Consider the following 18811-nt stretch of genomic DNA (forward strand, 5'->3'; position numbering starts at 1 on the left):
TTTAATTTTGTGTGAACTTTCAAATTCAGCATTTTTGTCCTCAACCTTGAATTATTTGTTGTACCAGACTGGCGTAATTGTCTTTAAAATTATGTGTTGAAAATACGCTTTCAGAGTCCAGCTGGTTCAAAATCAGTCGAGTCCAGGTATAAGAGCTCCAGTGAGGCATGTGTTTGTCTTTCCAGCCTCATCACACCTGTGGTGATCCTTGAGGTGGGGTACTGTAGACACTGCAGCACTGCTTTCTAAAATCATTGCTTTGGGTAACCCAGGGCCATTGCCTATCCTTGTGGCTGTGATTATCTTGCCAAACTTTAAAACAAAACAAAACAAATGAAACCAAGCAAGGAAATGGAAGGAAAACCTTGTGGTCTCAGAGGAAGCAAAGCAAAGTTGGGAAGAATCAGAATTTTGAAGCCCTTGCGTATGTGAATGCAAAAAGCCTGGGATTGTTTCTGACACTTGTGCCTGCTTTGGGGACTTTTGTCCTCCTACGAGGTTGCCTCGCCCAGCCTTACTATGAGGGGAGGTGCAATAAGATTTTATTGCAAGTTCATATGTCCCTGGGAGACTTGCCCTTTCCTGAAGGGAAACTGAGGAAGTGTGGACGGTGTAGAGAGGTCAGGGTAGGGTAGAGAATGTGGGAGGCCAGGAAGGGAGGGGAGACTGCAGTTGGGATGAAATATATGAGAGAATAAATTAATAAAAAATATTTCTAAAGAGGAAAAAATGTCTGAGCTTAAGTACACTCCAATTCACCTTTGTTTTTTTTAAGTCTTTTCTCTGCTTTTCTAAATGATTCTCTTGAGTCTTTTATGCATTTTTATTTTTTCTTATAATCCTTCTAATGGCTTTTTCTTTAAATTTCATTTTATCACTTTTAGTTGCTTTAACAGAGACATAAAAAAAACAGAGATATAATCTACGTACATAATGATTGTGTAATTGTCAATGACGCATGAAACTTGCTTATTTTGTTTTATGTCCAAGTTTTACTGTATGTTAGATCATGTTATTTATAACGAAAGACACTTCTGCTTGTTGCCAAGGTTTGCTCCATGAATTTCTTTTTCTTGTCTTATTCTACTACCCAGTAGCTTTTTTCTCTGTTGGACAGAAGCAGTAGAATTGAGCAATTGGATTTGGAGAGAAATATTTCATCGTTCTCTACTAAGGATGAGGTTCACATAGGCCTTCAGAGACTATCATTATAAACTTGAGGAAAGGTGTTTTTCTTTCTACATTACTGAGAGTTTTTTCTCTACATATATTGAATATCAGGAAGTCTCCCTTTATTCATATGGTTTTATTTTGGTTGTCCTTTAATGCTAAAAATTAACATTGTCAGATGTTAAACCACCATCAAAATGCCAGGATAAATTGAATTTAGTCATGCTGCATAATTCTTTATAATATGATTTTTGGTCTGATTTGTGAATGCTTCTCATTTCTTCTATGTTACACACAGGTGTGTTGTTCCACAATATCGTTGCTAACTGTGCTTTGTACTGGCGTTTGCATCAGGGTAACACTGGCTTATAGAAACACCCCAGGCAGCAACCTCTTTATTTTTAAGCCTTTACTTTGTTGGAAGCTGTTTCCTTTTCTTCTTCCTCTCTCTTCCTCATCTTCCTCCTTCCTTTCTTCATTTTACCTAATTACTAAATCAACATTATTTCTTCCTCTAGGATTAATTATATACTGTACATTTTTAAGTTTCGGGTTGTGTTGTACTTTCTAAGGTTTTTTTTTTTTTCATCTTTCATATAAATAGTCTATCTTTTGTCTTGAAGTTATCATACTGCTAACATATCTGTGTTAATCTCTGTAGAGTCAGGCATGTGCCTTCTTTTTCATTCCTGGGTTTGAGTGTTGGCTCACTCTTTTTGCTTTTCCCCAAAGAGGATGGGCTTGCTTGTTCTGTGAGAATTATTGTTTATTATTATTATTATTATTATTATTATTATTATTATTATTATTATCAGTGTTGGGTGTTGTTGACTTGATTGTTATTCTGTTTTACATTTTATTTGTTTTTGCCATGATGTTTGTACTTATTCTTTCTTATGATTGCCTTGGACTGTTTGCAGTTTTTCATTTCTTACTGAGACCGTAGATGACCAGTCTTTCTCCTCTAGCATAAGCATACAGAGCCAGGTTTCCTTCTCAGCACTGCTATCTTAACAGCCTACGGATGCTGATGTGTTATCCTTTTCTTTAATATGATTCAACTCTCCGGTTCTCCTGTCATCTCTCCTTGGATCGTGATTATTTGAAAGTGAGGTGTGTCAGTTTCCAAGTAGAGGAAGGTTCCTGAAATGTCTTTCCTTTGTTTTTATTTTAATTCTGTTGTAGTCCGTTATTATCATTTAAATGGGTTCAAGACGTTTAAATGTACTGATCCTTGCTTGGTGAAGTGTCTGGCTTCCTCTAGAGTGTTCCGCCTGCTTGTGAAGGATGTGTTCTTGTTTACACTCTACAACAGGTTAATACTGATGCGGTTACAGTAAAATGCAGCAGCATTATTCCATTTCATCATCACGCCTGGCTCCATCTGCTTCATGGACCGTAACTTCATCTCAATCTCCTCCTGCGTGCTGTCACGGCAATACATATATTACGTCTTTGTATAGTATAGCACACAATGTGGTTTTGTCCTTTACGATATTTCCATTTAACAGAAGGGTGAGATCCCTTTCCATCCTGCCTGGCAACATCATTTGGGTTTTCTTCCCCTCAAGACAAACTTGCAAGCGAGAGACTTTCCAAGCCTTTCTTTAAATGGAAAAGTGTTTATTTTGTCTTTGTGTTGAAGAATAGCTTTGTTTCAGAGAGAATGCTTGGTTGACAAGCTTTCCTTTTAACACACATATATGTCAAGTGTCTGTATTACACATGTGTAACTCAACCATGCGGTTGTTTTCTCCCCACCACCGTTGTCTCCTACCAGACCTTCCACCTTGCTTATTCACAGGCATCCTGCGCATGAAGAACGTTTGCTCTTGCAGCTCTTAAGGATTCCTTTCCTCCATGTACCGGCAGTTTGGCTGTGCTGCTGCATCTAGGCACATACCTCAGGCACTGTCTCTAAACACTTGCTCTGCTTGCCATCCTCCTCACCTTGCTGAGATTGCTGTTGACCGTGCTTGTCCGAGTGTTTCAGAGATCTTGGGTTCTATCTCTCTGAGCTTCGGGGTCAGATATTTTCTATGGTTCTGTTTTCCAGGTTACTAATTCTTCCTCTTGCTGTCTCAGATCTAGATGTGACGTTAAACTGTGGATTCTTTTTAGTTGATTTTTGTCAGATCAGCCCCCCTACTGTTGACTCTTTGGGGGTCTCTGTACTCATTTCACACGGTTGCTATCTCTTTACTTAGACTGTGAACTTATTGAGGCTTTCACATTTAATTTATGCACAGAACTGTCTTTCACCTTTGAAAATATTAACTGTTTTGATACTCCTATCTTTTGGTCTCCAGTTATAGCCTCCTTTATTTCTGTTTTTGACATATCACATACTTTGTCAGTAACTAGACATTTTCCAAACGACTCTACCACCATCACAATCTTCTTCACTTGTCATCGTAAAACTGTTTTTATTTTATGCATATGAGTTTGCCTTCACATATGTAAGTGCTCCATATGTGTTTAGTGCCTGCAGAGACAAGAGGGTGGTTCGTGGAGCTAGAGTTGCAGGTAGGTGCTGGAAGCTGAACCTGGATCCTCTAAAAGAACAGCAAGTGTTCTTAACCACTGAGACTTTTCTCCAGATCCTCTGCCTCTGTTTTCTTAATCTGAAAGGGTCTATCAGCGTTTCCACAACACTGGCTGATGCGTTGACTTATTTGTTTGTCTGTTTGTTTAGTTTTCATTGTTACTTCTAGCTTGAATCTTGCATAGTTCCAGTGAAATGATGCAGTCTGTGGTCAGTCTGTGCTTTGAGCAGAAATGGTGATGAAACTCCTCGCAGCTGGACCCACTGAATTCATACGATGTACTGAGTCATACATCTGGCCTTGAGGAATGTTCATGTGTTCCTCAGGCTCCCATTTAAACAGGGCCCTGTTAGCTCTTGGCTGAACATGCCTGTAATTTCTCAGTCAGCTGACCACATCGGGAGAATTTATCATGTCCCTCCAACACTTCCTTGTTCTTAGAAATTGTCTAGGAAATTTGAAATCTGTTTATCGCTCGCATGCATAGGCTTACAACCTTGATACTGCAACTTTCCCCTTTTAGCTAACAAACCCGTTCCCTCCCTTCCTCCCTCTCACTAGATTACTTTTCTGATGATGTAGTAGAATACCCCAAAAGAAAAGAGTTAAGGCAAAAAGGTTTTAGTTGGCTTACAGTTCCGGACAGGATGCTGCCCAACATGCTGCGGAAGGCGTGGCTGCAGGAACAGGAAGCTGGCCCCTGGCCAACAGGAAGCAAAGAGAGAGAGAAGACAAGTCAGGTCAGGTCAGGTTATAAACTCTCAAACCCCATCCATCCCCAGCAACACACTTCCTCTAGCTAGGCTCCACCTCCCTCGTAAAGTCCCATAACCCCACCCCCCAGCCATGCTAGGAGCCAGATGTACAAACACAAAGGCCTACAGGGGACTTTTCATATTCAAATCACAGGCAGCCTTGGTTTCTCTCTCTTAGAGCACCTCTTTTAGGAAATCTAAAGAACAATTCTTTGCTTCTTTGTTCTGATGAGTTTTAATCTTCTCCCAGCTCTTGCTTTTCTTATGGACATAAGTTTCCTATCTTCCAGATATACTAAAAAAAATTATGAAAAAAATCTAATAAGGAGTCAATGTCATAGAGAAAGGTGGGGATCCATCTTGCAGTACTTGTGGGAACATCGGAGCCTCACTTTAAATCTCAATTAGCAAACAGAAATATTCCATCCACATCAATCAGCTGACGTCCAAGGGTCCTCCAGTGTTTTCTTTCCAAGGGTCTGAAACCTCTCCCACCATTTGTTGTAGCACATTAGAGTCAGGTTTCCCACCGACTGCAATCATTCGGAATAAATTCTTCCCAGGCCGCTTCAACTCTGTCTTCCACAATTCTCTCAGGCAGCTGAGCCACAAGCATGGACACTGCGCATGCTCACTGCTCTTACCTGAAATGCTGCTACTTTAAGGAAAGTTGACGTTACTGATTTTGTTGCTCTCTCTGGGTAATTTCCACAGCGCGGACCGCGATCTTTGACAGCGTGTCTAATACAAGCCACATTTGTTGAAGGGGAGAGGCATCTGTTGACCTTTCCTTTCGCCGTAGCTTCTCTTTCAAAGAGTTCGCAAGTCTAAATTCAGTATATACGGGAGAAATAGTTCATCACCTCTGGGAAACACTAGGTATGATTTCTGAACACAGATTATTCATTATAAAGAGAAAGTCTGTTCCCACAGCATTACTATATTTCAGAATACTTGGCATTGCAGAGGAGGGCCTCCCTGCGCGTCTTCCGTACTCAGTCGCGCTACAGTTTTCTCAGTGAAATGTTCCTTGTAAAACCTTCATACTTTGTACCCATCCTTTCTCTTCTTAATTGTCTTAACATGTGTGCGGCATTTTTAAACGTGCACGAACCCTATTCACTATCTCTTTTATATATAAAAAAAAAAACTTTATATTCCAAAAAGAATTAGTTAAGAAAAATAATCAAGTGTGATATTTTAAACTAAATTTTTAAATTTTTATGTGTATGAGTGTTTTACCTGCATGCATATTTTTCTACTATGTGTGTGTCTGATATCCACCTGGCCAGAAGACAGTGTCAGCCCCGCCCCCCAACTAGAGATACAGATGGTTGTGAGTCTCAGTAAGGGGTGCCAGGAGTGAAACCTGAGCCATCACTGAGTGATTGCTGAGCCATCATTTAACCCCCTCCCCCCCCTCGTTTCCTGTTTCTATTTTTCAGCAACTAGGTTGGTTGTGATGATCCACTAAAGGCTAGTCATGTATGTTCCAGATTACCAAAACGGAGATGCATAGACTTGCCTCTGTAATTTGGCTTCTGGAGCTCTTTTATTTCTTGATAAGAAGACACAGGCTGAATGTTAATGGTGCCATTCCGTGGGCTGAGATGTGACACTGAACAGGAGAGAGAGAGAGAGAAAGGAAGAAGCTGAGGTCCAGCAATCATCCATCTCTGTTTCCTCATGGGATGCAAGATGAAGCCCACGGAAAGGCACACTTTCGTGGATAATGCATTTAAAGGTTAACCAGCATTCCAATGATAGTGTATAAATCCACCCCACAGTCCTTCGAGATTCTTGACGGCCACTTAAGCTCAGTAACTTATTTACTTTCCTACATTAATCTTCCAGGGGTCCCTCTTTTATCCAATAATCATTATTCTTATTTAGATTCTTCTTTGTTTCAGATGTACCTTTCCAAAGTTGCCTTTTGATAATTTTTATTTATCAGCACCGACATTCTTCTATACTTGGTGTGTTGACAGATAATATGTGCATGCGTTAAAACTTTGCAGTCACTGTTTATGCTTCTTAATCTTGACTCTCACCTTGATGAGATTTGAAATCACCTAGGAGACACATCTTTGGGTTTGGGTGTGTCTTTGAGGGTCCTTCTATAGAGACTCAACAGAGGAAGGACCACCCTTTCTAAATGTAGTTGACACCATTTCCTAGGCTGAGTTCTGAGACTGAATGAGGAAGAAAACCTGAAAAATTGAGCTAAGCACTATCATTCATCTCACTCTGCATCCTGACTGTGGATACAATGTGGCCAGTCATCTCTGGCGCCAGCCTTGATGATTCTCCACTACAGTGAACCACGCCCTGAAACTGTGAGCCTAAATCAACCCTGATTTCCTTCCTTAGCTTGCTTTTGTCACAGCAATAGAAAACGTAACTACTATAGACAATGAGATGGTTACTCTGGACATGTATCGGTCTAGGGACATTCTGCAATTTATCTCTAAATAATGAGAAAAAGAAATTGTGACAAAGAATTTTAAACAGAAGGTAGTGTAAAAGTAACATACTCATTAAATAAACAACAGTCCTAGCTATTGCTTATTTTTTTTCATGATGTGCACCTGAAATTTTTCTGAGGTCTCTAGGTTAATAAGTTATTTAATTTTTACATTCACACGGAGGCAGACACTGTCATGGTTACCGTATAAATATGAGTGTTAGAAATATAATCTCAGGCTTATATGTAATAAAATAAAAGTAACTGACACATTTGTTGCCCGTGCACAGCCTGAGTCAGGTGCTATATCAAGATACGCCTCACAATAAAATAGCACACTGAAATAATTCTATGAAACCCAGTAGCTATTGTGATTGTCACCCTCACAATGCAGAGAAATAAACAAAAGCGTGGTCATGATAAATGTCGTGGATAAGATGTAGCCTGTCAGCATCAAGCTGGCGTTAAAGGCTTTGTTCTGCTTCTCCGAGACACTGGAGCTGCTGTGCGCGTTCCTGTCCTAGGAACCAGAGACTGTGCTGCCACTGTGCTCCGTCGCATGACAGACAAATGTCTTTGGTTGAGTTATTGACGTTTGGGTTTGTAAGACACTTCTTAAAATGGCCGTTTCATAAAAAAAACTCTCTTTGCATTTATCTGAAAGAGCTTCTCTAAAATGTTAACCATTTTCTTGCAAGCTTCTAACAAGATTAATCTTAACAGGGGCTATCTGCCCCGGAAGTGATGTATTCGGCCTTTAGGCGATGTTATTAGAAATGATGGATGCATCTAAAATCCTCTTGAGTCTTAGCTGTTGCTCTGAACTCACAAGACAGAAGTTTATTTTATTTCCCTCGCTGGGTTGCTTTAAGTACAAAAGGGAATAAACATTCAGGGCCTTGAATTATTCTCTATCTAACATGGCTCTAAGTTTCCTGGCAGTCATAGACTCTCTCCGTTTGTGTGCGTTAACTTACACATCTCTCTCTTCAAACATGAAGCGTGATGCACATTTCAGATGCATGCTGAATATTCTAAAATACAGTTGAACTAAACCTCTCCATCTAAGTCCTGGAAATGGTACAGGATGCTGGTATGGTGAGTGTCCTGGATTGACGGACATCAGAATCACCTAGGAGACACATCTGCCAATATCTGTGAGAGAACTTCCAAACGGATTTGACTGAGAAAGGAAGACTTACTCTGACGTAGATGTGACCTTACAGTCTTTAGTGAGTTGGCTAATTTTGATACAGGATTCCAGGATGAATGAAAATACAAAAGAGACTGTGCAGAGCACCTGCCTTCATCCCTGCCCACTCCCTAAGGGCAGGATGCCTGCCCGGCCATTCTGAGTAACACTCAAACCACGAGCCAAGACAAACTCTTGTCACCTGTACTTGCCTTGGTTAACTGTTTTGTCACAACCAGGAGAAAACTATCAAAAGTGGCTAAAATGCTAGATGTGGGCTGGAGAGATGGCTCAGCAGTTAAGAGTGCATGCTGCTCTTCCAGAGGACTCCACTACTGTTCCGGCACCCAAGTCAGGCAGCTCACAACTGCCTGTGACTCTGCCAGGGGCTCTCTGATGCCTCCTTGTGCCTTCCATGGGGATCTGCATGCACACATACACATATTTAACTCTGCATGCACAGGAATCTACATGCAAACATTAAAACATTAAAAACAACTCTTTTAATAGATGCTAAAATTTGCCATCGATCTTTTTTCTTTCCAGAAAAATTGATTTGGACATATTTTCCCCAATTCTATGTCTCAGTTTTCTTATTGACCAAACATGAGTAATGTATGCACCTTCTTTGTTGAGCTACTAGAGAACTGAGTACAATCTCAGAGTTAGATACAGAGATAACTGTCTGCTGTGTAAGCCTAAAATCAGAAAACATATTTAATATTAGTTAAAAATGGAAGGTTTGCTATGTACAGACATTGACGTGGTAGAGACGAGGTTTAGTCTACATTCTCAAGGGACTTCCACTTAAACTTCAATTTCATATTTCTTGTGAATTGACCTATGGTTGCATTTGACTCTGGAAAGTCATAAATCATGTCACACCACAGGAGCATAATTAGATATCAAGGGAAAACCCGTGAACTGCTTCTGGGAAACGGAATCTTTTTCTATTCTGTTCCACTGCAATTTAGGTTTTGCAGTCACGTCTTTTGGACTCATGATTGGGTTTTCTAGAGAACTGCTCTCGGTCCCCACATATTACATGCGTATGAGAAGCCCTCCATCAGCATCATCAACAAGGTCATTGATCAAACACCACCCAGTGGATCCACAGGAGACAGAGCCTACTGCCCCAGTTAAGTCACTCCATCTGGGAAGTCATTGGCTCAGTCAGAAATCCACCTACCCACACTCACTTGCAATATTTCTTAATTTTGTTAATAAGATCCCATGGGAGATATTTGAGGGAGGCATATCTAGATCCAACTGTCTATTATCAATTTATAGCAATACCTGCCTGGTAATCCCAAGTCAATTTTTTTGGGGGGGGGGGAATAAAGACAAAATAAGCTTACTTGAGAGCAGTTATTCTTGCATAACCCACATGACTCTGGTAATAACTGCCTTCTCCCAGGGCTCTCAGAGACCTTCTGAAGACTCACCTATGCGGTCTAAGTAGGTGTTAACGGTGATTTGCCTTCTGTACTTTGAAATCTATCTCGCTTCATTTTGAAAGGGGAGACTTTGTTTTGTTTTTATTTCTTTGGCCAACCCTTTCTCCACATCAACTGCTGAAGCAGATAACAGCTTAGGAGTTTCCCTCACAAATTCAGGGTCTTGAGTCTTGATTTTTCAAGGTCCCCACACCTGAAGCTTTTGCCGACACCCCTTGACACCATCTCATTGAGTTCTGCTTCCCGTCATACTTTCTGAAATCTCTCTGTCTCTGTTCAGTCAAAACCTCCCACTTGTTTGGTTGGCCTTGGTTTGTTTGTTGAAACTTTCCACTTGTGCCTCTTCTGTTCTTTCTGAATCTACTTTTCTAGATTGTTCTCTTAGGTCTGTGATATTTGTGAGTTTCGTTCAACACAGACCCTTCTTTTGTATATCCAGTCAAACTTTTTCTGTAATTATATACTGAATATCTATCATTTCCAGGTTCTAAGGATTGAAGATACAATAGTGAAGGAGGAACAAACACACACACACACACACACACACACACACACACACACACGACTCTTTGCCATGTAGTCTACACTTTGATGCAAGTCTTTGTTTAGTGAAATTATCACTGCTTTCCCTGTGCCCCCTTTAAGGGCCTTTTGTTTCGTTCTGTTTTACTGTTGAGCTTTGGGTAGATGACCATCAGCTTGTCCTTTTGGGTTGTCTCTTTGTCAGGTTTTTAAAAAATTATATATATATATATATATATATATATATATATATATATATATATATATATATGGTCCTGGTGCTAGAGGTCAAAAGAGGCTGCCAGATCCCTGTAGACTGCAGTTATAAATGATTGCAAGCTGCTCCTTAGGTGTTACAAACCAAATCCAGGTCCTCTGCAAGAGCAGTGAGTGATCTTAACCACGAAGCCACCCCTCCAGCCTTTTGGATGGTCTTTTCAATGGAGTCCTGGAGCCTTGGTGCTACCATTAGCTTTTCAAAGAGATCACGATTGAAACTCAGAATCTGGGCTGAGTGTGATGACATACTCCTGTAATCTCAGCACTCAGGGAGGCAGATCTCTCTGAGTTTCAAGCCAGCCTATTCTACAAAGTGAGTCCAGGACAGCCAAGGCTACACAGAGAAACCCTGCCTCGAAAAACCAAACACCAAACAAATAAAATAAATAAATAAGTTGGACGTCAGAATATTTATGTCTCTATTTAACTGTTTCTCAAAGCATTTCTCTCCTGTCATATTTCTAGGGTGTTAACAAATTAGAGAAAAATATGAGATCAATAGGCACTATCCTTATTTATGCTTACTATAATTTACTATTATTTGTTTTTAAAGAAAAAAATCAAATGTATACCAGGCTGACCTCTAACTTGCTATGTATCCAAGGACCAAATCTTTGTATGGTTCCATTACTGTTCATTGTTATTTTTCTTGAATTCACTATGACACAGGATAATTTGCCAACTCACAAAAGCTTTATTTAGTCCATAAAAAGCTGTGATTCATCTGATCTCTCTTTTCTGCATGTGTTCATGTGTTTTATTGCTAATTTAAAATGGTATTGTCTTCTAGAAATAACCCTGCATTGGTCTTCGGCATTCTTATGGTGTGGACATGGAGTATGCTGCAATTTCCCCTTGACCTGGCAGGTAAATGTTTTCATATTTGTGTAAAGAAATAGAAAATTACAACTCTTAAACACAAATCGTGCTGGGACAAAGGAGGCGGCTGAGGGAACTCATGTTTTGATATCCTAGTGTTAGCTGTACTCCAACTTTGAAAGAAGGTGGGTTGAGACTCACAAAAACCAGCTGTGGACCCACTTTGATGTGCAGTGAACTTAAGAGACATGTATGTAGCCAGCCATGGTGGTATGTGCTTTTAATCCCAGCATCCTGATCAGGAAGGCCAGAGGAGCAGGAGTTCACACCCATCCTTGGCTATATGGCAAATTTGAGGTCAGCCTGGTCTACGTAAGATTCGGCTTCCCAAAAGAACCCCCTAAATAAACAATGACAAATACTTGAGTGGTTAACTACTTTATATTCAACTCAGTTAATACTTCTATTACCTATTATCTGTAATCCCGCCAAAATCAGTTGAGATATATGTGCCTCGATTTTTCATCTATGAAATGGGATGACATTCACAGCAATTTAACTGATGACTCAATGGCTTGGTGAGTTGCCAATGTGTAGTCTCCATGTCATCTGCCAGTCACATTGTGAGAGCCCACGTATAAGGTCAGAGCCCCAGTGTGGAAAATTAAGATTTTTTTTTCCTTAATGGAAGCTCTTGTTCTAGCTTTAATGAATACCTCTATTTTTTAAGGGTTGGCAAGAAGAAAACTGTTTGGCTGGCATGCCAGCCTAGAAATTTCCTACAGCTGTGATGATGCCTTACAGTGTAGTACAGCCCCCACAAGACACACACAGCTGGATGGATTCATATTAAGTAAAACCAAGGGAGCAACTCTTCCGGGGCACTGGCCATAGTTTACCTGCTCCTTTGCTGCATGTGTCGCCCATATTGGACAGCAGAGACATAAAACAGCTTTACCACCACAGAGAGTTTCACTGAACAGTGTCAGCTTGGGATCACATCATAATGTTTTGGCTTATTGGAAGTGGTACTTGGGCATTCTTCTCCTTGGTTCTGTAGTTTGAAGGTGCCCCAGACCTCAGTCATTCTTTTTCTTAATCTACTTTATCCTTTGTGGCAATCTTCCTGCTGGCTTCAGGGTGAGAATAAATTGGGATAAGTAAATTTGGGCCTCCACTGAGAACATTTTGGGTCGTAAGCACATGCCTTCTTGGATAAAATTGTTTCCTGGATAGATGGAAAGAGTTTCCTGGCTTTTTTCAAATTAGGAAAATAACAACAACAACAACAACAACAAAAACCAAATTAACAACAACAAAAACAGGTTGGGCATGGCAGTGCAGTCTTTAATCCCAGAAACCTGAAGAGAGAAACAAGCAAATCTCTGAGTTTGAGGCCAGCCTGGTCTACTTTCTAAGTTCCAGGCCAGCCATAGCTACACATTGAGATCCTTATCTTTTTTAAGAAAAGGAAAATACTGATCCAATTACAGATTAATAATCTCAAACACCATAGGTGTTTTGCTGAAGTGTGCCTTAGGACAAACATGGTACTTTTACCCACCTAGAGGCCAGCCAGCCTGTTGTCCTGAAAGACTCCTAAGCTCCAACCTTTATATACTGCGTAATATTACTGTTAGTGGGTCTGCCAGGAGGGGTTTCCTGAGCCTGGCTTCTTAAGAAAGGCACTTACTGACCTTATGTTTGTCTTTCCTTTCTTGTTCTCTTGCCATCTCCTATCATGTGGTTTACAGACTTGCTAAGAAAGTTTGTATTTAAGGAAGAAGTTTTGTTGACATTCAGAGGTGATAATGCTGGGCAGCTGTTTGAAAAACAAAGACCAAGTGTCACTTCTGACTGAACCACTATTGTGTTCTCCAACACGCAGCGCAGCGCATTAAGTTCGCCCATATCAAAGGCGCATCATGATATTTGCACGCTCTTGCTGGATTGAGACGTTCTTTGTTGGGAAACTCCAAATGGAAGGCTTTATTATTACAAAAAGGATTAGTTTCTACCCTTGACCCTGAATTAAATATACATCTTAGAAATTCAAACAAACGTTTCATCTGTTGATTGAGTCTCCTTTTGTTCAATTGGGGGAAATATGCAATTATACTCAGTCTTTCTTCTAAACTAGGAAACAAAAGCAGGAGGGATTAGGACAGAATAAAATAATGGCTTTTATTTGGGCTCCCAGACATACACACACCATGACCAACATTAGAAAAATATGTTTAATGTGAGTTGCTGTTGAATTTGTGTTCTAAGCTCTTGAGTTCTCGCAGCAGAATTCACCCGTGTGGTTGAGTAAAGCAGTAAGTAGGAACAATCTAGAAAAAAGCATCTGGGATGGTCTGTGCTGGGAACTCTGTCATTCATACACTGTGCTTACCAGTCAAGAAAGTCACCTATCCTCCCCAGGGAGGACCAGGCTCCCTGACTTGAGGTGTTGCATATAGCTCTGTGTAGCAAATCTCCAAACACAGGGACAGCAGTGTCTTTTACACCTGGCTCTCTTTAGTTGTTCAATCAGCTGTCCCCTACAGGGAGGCTGGAGGATGGAACCACATGGCCAAATCGGGAGGGCTTAGATGGAGAAGTCTCTCTCCTCAATCGATCCGCCCAGTTAAACTGCATAGTCATCCTTCATCCTCCACAACCAGACCAACAATAGTGACTTGTCACATGTCCCTTTCCAGTTTGTGTTTCACAATGCTAACTGCTATTTCTTTTCTTTTTTTCTCCCCCCAGTCCAGTTGAAACTGGTATGCCCCTCCTCAGTGAAAGCCAGAGGCTTCCTCAGGTTGTTCCTGAGCCAGTACAGCGCGGATCTATGGGCCATTGGCCTCAGCTTCTTCATCCAAGATGGTCCCTTCCTTGTCGTGCGCCTGGTCCTGATGATCTACTTCAAAGTGATCAACCACATGCTGGTGTTCTTCGCTGTGAAGAATTCTCTGGTGATGGCCTTGCACTTCTACCGGCTCGTGGCTTTGATCATGGCCACCCGTGCGTCCGTGCAAGAACCTCCAGGAAGCCCCAGAGCGCAGTACAGTGTCCCAGACCAACCCTCTGAAAGTGGGCCCAGTGACTTGGAGGACACCTCCAGAGAGGCCCTGTCTTTGCAAACATCACCTGTCACCTCTGAAGAGTCCTACCCTATACCTTAGTTACCTGTTCCCAGCATGCAATGGGGAGGCTCAACTCATTTTCTTCTTAAAGACTGGTTCTCTCATCTTACATGAAAAGATGTTCTGGTATCAAAGCTAAGGTACTTTTAATTTTTTTTTTTCATCTGAATGGAAGGAACTTTGATGAATGGCTGTCGCTACAACCTCCTGCAATGGTAGGAGACCACACACTATTCTGAGAACTGCTCTGAGTGACGGGTTCTTACTGAACTGTTTGGAAAGCTGTAGACAGGGCTGTTGTAGCACAGCCTCCAAAGATTTAGGCCTATTTACCACCCGCATCCCTGGCACTCCAGGGTTACATAGTAGTATAGAGGCTTTGGACTGGCTGCACTGTCACACTTTCTCATCCGATGTTTTCCCGCACTGTCCCTCTGACATTAAAAAAAAAAAGTATATCCAGTGAATGCAGAACAAATGAGGGGGAAAACATTTTCAAAATCAACTGGCCGTGGCCTGGAAGCTGGGAACTAGTGCTGCCCGGCATCCTCGCTGCAGAAGGTAGCTGTGGAGGCCACACAGGCCTTTCCAGGAATCTTATTCTTCTAGATCAATGTGGCAAAATGGTGCGTATCGTCTTGAGAATCGTGACAACTCTGGGCTCGGCTAGTACAAAGTTCACAGCGAGCCATTTCGGTTCTACCAACTTGATAGCAAGTAGATATCATTGAGACACCTCCCAGTCACACTTTCCACCTACTACAATGTACAGGACCAGGACCATTGGTACTGAAACACCAAGTTGGTTGCCTTTTCAGCAGTGTCAAGGAGCATCATACTGACGAGGTTCCCGGGAGCTCTGACATGTAGTGATGAAGGAATTTGAAGCCCTTACTGTTACCATGTTTGCTGGTGGCTGGCAGCAGCCGATGCAGGAGTAGCGACAGTAGTAGAGACAGTCATATCTCCTGGGAAATGCCTTCACTGGCTCCACCTTGGTTTCGAGACAAGTTGGTAGTGCCAGCCTCATGCACAGGGCCTCCCATCAATGTTGAGAGTCACTGCACGGTGACCTGTCACCTCCTGGGAGTTGTGATGGCTTCTTTTCCCATGTATGAAATATCCTTTCCCTTACTTTACACATCTCTGTGCATTCTGGGTAGAAATGATTCTAAACCTTTGAAAGCAGCTCTTGCTTTTAAATACATGGGTGAAAAACTAGACTTGGCAATCTAGCAAATAGCTCTAAAGCTGTTAGTATTGGAATTTAAGGCATCAATCAACACATGCCAGCATTCCCAGGCCATCAGAGATGTTTATTCAGAGAATTTCCTAAATTGGATGTGACCATTAGACAATTAGTGGGGCTTTTATTTTATTTTGTTTTAATCTATACATTTCTGGTATGGGATGGTATTTATCCACCATGTTTGATAACAATTTTTATAAGCAAATCCTATATAAACTAGAAAGCCACAACTCTTTTCTAGTACCTTCTACTTATTTTATTCTATGTGCCTTTGATTTTTACAATATCATGCTTGTAAAACATACAGGAAGTGAATGGAGTGTATTTATAGTTTTCATAATAATTGTATGCAAGTTAAGGTCAAGATTTACTATTTATATAAAGTGTAGAATATGAGCGTTTTTAATAGTGTGTTATTTAAAATTCTTATCAATGGGACTTGGGGAGACGTCTCATGATTAAGAACATGTAGATCTTGGAGAGGACTTGAGTTCAAGTGAACACCCATTCGCCAGGGCTTAACAACCACGCATAGCTCCAGCTTCTGGCCTCTGTGGGTACCAACTACATTCATGCATGCATGCACACACACACACACACACACACACACACATACAGAGAGAGAGAGAGAGAGAGAGAGAGAGAGAGAGAGAGAGAGAGAGAGAGAGTTAGAAATATTTTAAAATAAAATACTCTGTAATGGGAAACAAAAAAAAAAAAAAGAAAGAAAAATGATAATACTTGCTATTTGCCAAACTGCCTCAGCCTTCTCTTGTGGTGCCAGCTGCCTTGTTTTGAACACCTTTTCCCATGACACGTATGTGCCACTCCTTACTGCCTGTTTGCTCACAGCATATTTTTTGTGTGAATTCTTCCCCAGAAAAAAACAAACACCGAGCCTCTAAAAATAGAACATAAAGTTGTCTGACTGTTACAAGAATATTTTTAAGTGCTTTCAAATCCGAGGCTTGGCTTGGCTTCATGAAAGACTTTCTAGTGTTTAAATAAAGTATTTTGTAATTAGCTCTCCTCCTCAGGCCTGTCCAAAATCTGGCTTGACTTAGCATGCCAGGAAGTCAGAGAGCACCCAGGACCAGTTCAGTAATTAATGGATGGTCAAAAATAGACACACAAGTCTTCAAGGCTTTTCCAGGAAAATGTGCTAAAGACAGCGTTTAACCTAGCTGCCAGTGTTTCCATTTCCTTATGCTGGCTGCTTTGATCATGGGAAAAATGTCTGTTTGCTTAGTCTAGGTTTTTATCTCTGGTGAAAAACTAAAAATGTACTCAGCTGCCTGTTTGTAATTATTACTACTATTTTACCCTTCAGAACTGTGCTTTTATTGTAGACTGTTACACCCTGTAGTGTTTTTTAGATAGCCAAGGGTTTGTCTGAACTGAACAGCGTATCAATCATCTCCAAAACGTTGGCATCTTTAGACTCTTTTACATTTTATTTGTAGTGAGATAACTACCACCACTGTAGGGTGCAGACTCCACCCTCTGGCCTCAGCCACAGTGCCTGCCAAGCCCCGCCCCCCTCCCCAGGCCCCAGGAGGGGCTTCACTTACAGTTGCTGGAGCTGTTGCTGTTTTATTAAAGCTCAATCAAATATCCTTCCTGCAAGCATGTTCTTGCACTGGTGGGAAAGCCCTGTGTCCGTGTTTGCAGGATGCTGTGTGGCCACACCTCAGGGTCCTCTTAGGCCTGTCCATATCGAGTGGGTCGTAAACGCCAAAACACTGTGCTTAAGATGAACATATCGCTCCATCTTTGATTACTCTGCAAGGTTGTACTGCTGTTGTAAATAGCAGTGCTCGAGTGTGGGGGCTGGAACTGGTCACTAACACTGGAGGCCTCCAAGGTGAGATCTGAGACAATTCCGCCACTGGCTCTGTTGTTGTCCCACCACAAGACATTGAAGCCATGAAGGCAGCCAGGTCCAGGTGAGGATGGCATTCACTGTGACCAACACACCTTTTTCTGTTGAGCAGAAGCCTTTCAGAGGAGGGAAGCCTCGGAGGAGGTGTGAATCCTCTTAGCCAGATTCTCCAGTGAAAAGAGAGAACTGTTGAGACTCGGGTCTGTCAAGAAGCTCCATTCCACTCCAAGGCTTGCTGAAAGGGAATGCACAGACTCCCAGATCAAACAGCCGTGGATTACAAGATGAAAAGCCACTGTTCCTTCTTTTCCTGTTTTCTAATCCTAGGCTTTGCTTTTCACTTAGGGGGACTTTTGATCTGTTCTCAGACATATCTGATGAGAGTTGGACGAGGCAGCTGGAGGCTCCCCATAACTCTCAGGATGATGATGGGAGCGGGTAAACAGTAATTGAAGAATGACCCATTGTGGCCTTCTCCTGTATCAGTTTTTATCTTTGAGGTCTTTTTTTACTGGAATAACATGTGAGTGCACTTTCTGTGAATACTTCTAGATTGTTCTGTGACTGGCCTTTCTGTTTTATTATGCACATTAAATACTTGTGTAAAGCTTTCTCCCAGTGCCTGGTTTTTTTTGGGGTTGGTTTTTTTTTTTTTTTTTGGTGGTTTTTTTTTTTTTTTGGCTTACTTTTTGTGTTTCTCTTCTCTACTGTAATTCATTTCCTTCATGGTTTTTAAGCTCTGGCTTAATAAGTAAAACTGATCTATTTAGAACACGATTCAAGTGGCATTTCCAACCAGCGAGCAAAGAATGACCAATTTTATAAATGATGTCGGAAAATGTTGCTATCCATCTGGAAAACATAAAGCGGGATTTTTATCTCATGAAATCTATTGAAATAAATTCCAGATGGATTAAATCTCATTGTAAAATGAAAACTATAAATATCGGATGGAAACACGGAATGTGTCTTGAGTGTGCGGGGGATGGGCAGCATTCTATGAAGGAAGTCCTGAAACCCAGAAGCAATTGACTGGCAGCCTTTTCTATATGGATGCTTTACATTTAGAAGTGGCTAAAGGTGTCATGAACATACTAGTTGGAGAAAAAATAAAAAGCTATTGTAGCCAAGAAAGAGGAGAAGGGTAGATATTGGGATAGAAGAGTCAAAAGTGTGTTTATTCATAAAAGGTTGAACATCTAAAAATTACTAAAACCTATGTAACAATATAATAGCTACCTTGATAGCATATATGAACATTCAACATGCAAGCAGTTTTTGAACAGATTTTCTTTCTGATATGAATTAAGGTCTCAAAATGTATAAGTTTAAACTTCAAAATTGA

The 18811-nt window shown here is 41.1% G+C and overlaps 1 protein-coding gene across 1 annotated transcript in view; it reads left to right on the forward strand.

Moving 5' to 3' along the window:
* TMEM26 (transmembrane protein 26) overlaps positions 1 to 18079 on the forward strand; it is a 48800-nt gene extending 30721 nt beyond the window's left edge. The window contains exons 5-6 of the mRNA XM_084753350.1: positions 11176 to 11252; positions 13959 to 18079. Of these exons, the coding sequence (XP_084609476.1) occupies positions 11176 to 11252; positions 13959 to 14374 (493 nt within the window). The 3' untranslated portion in view covers positions 14375 to 18079. The remainder of the gene's footprint in view (positions 1 to 11175; positions 11253 to 13958) is intronic.
* The last annotated feature ends 732 nt before the right edge of the window (positions 18080 to 18811 follow it).

The sequence above is a fragment of the Acomys minous genome, assembly GCF_964271855.1.
Source record: "Acomys minous genome assembly, chromosome: 13".
Lineage (NCBI taxonomy): Eukaryota > Metazoa > Chordata > Mammalia > Rodentia > Muridae > Acomys > Acomys minous.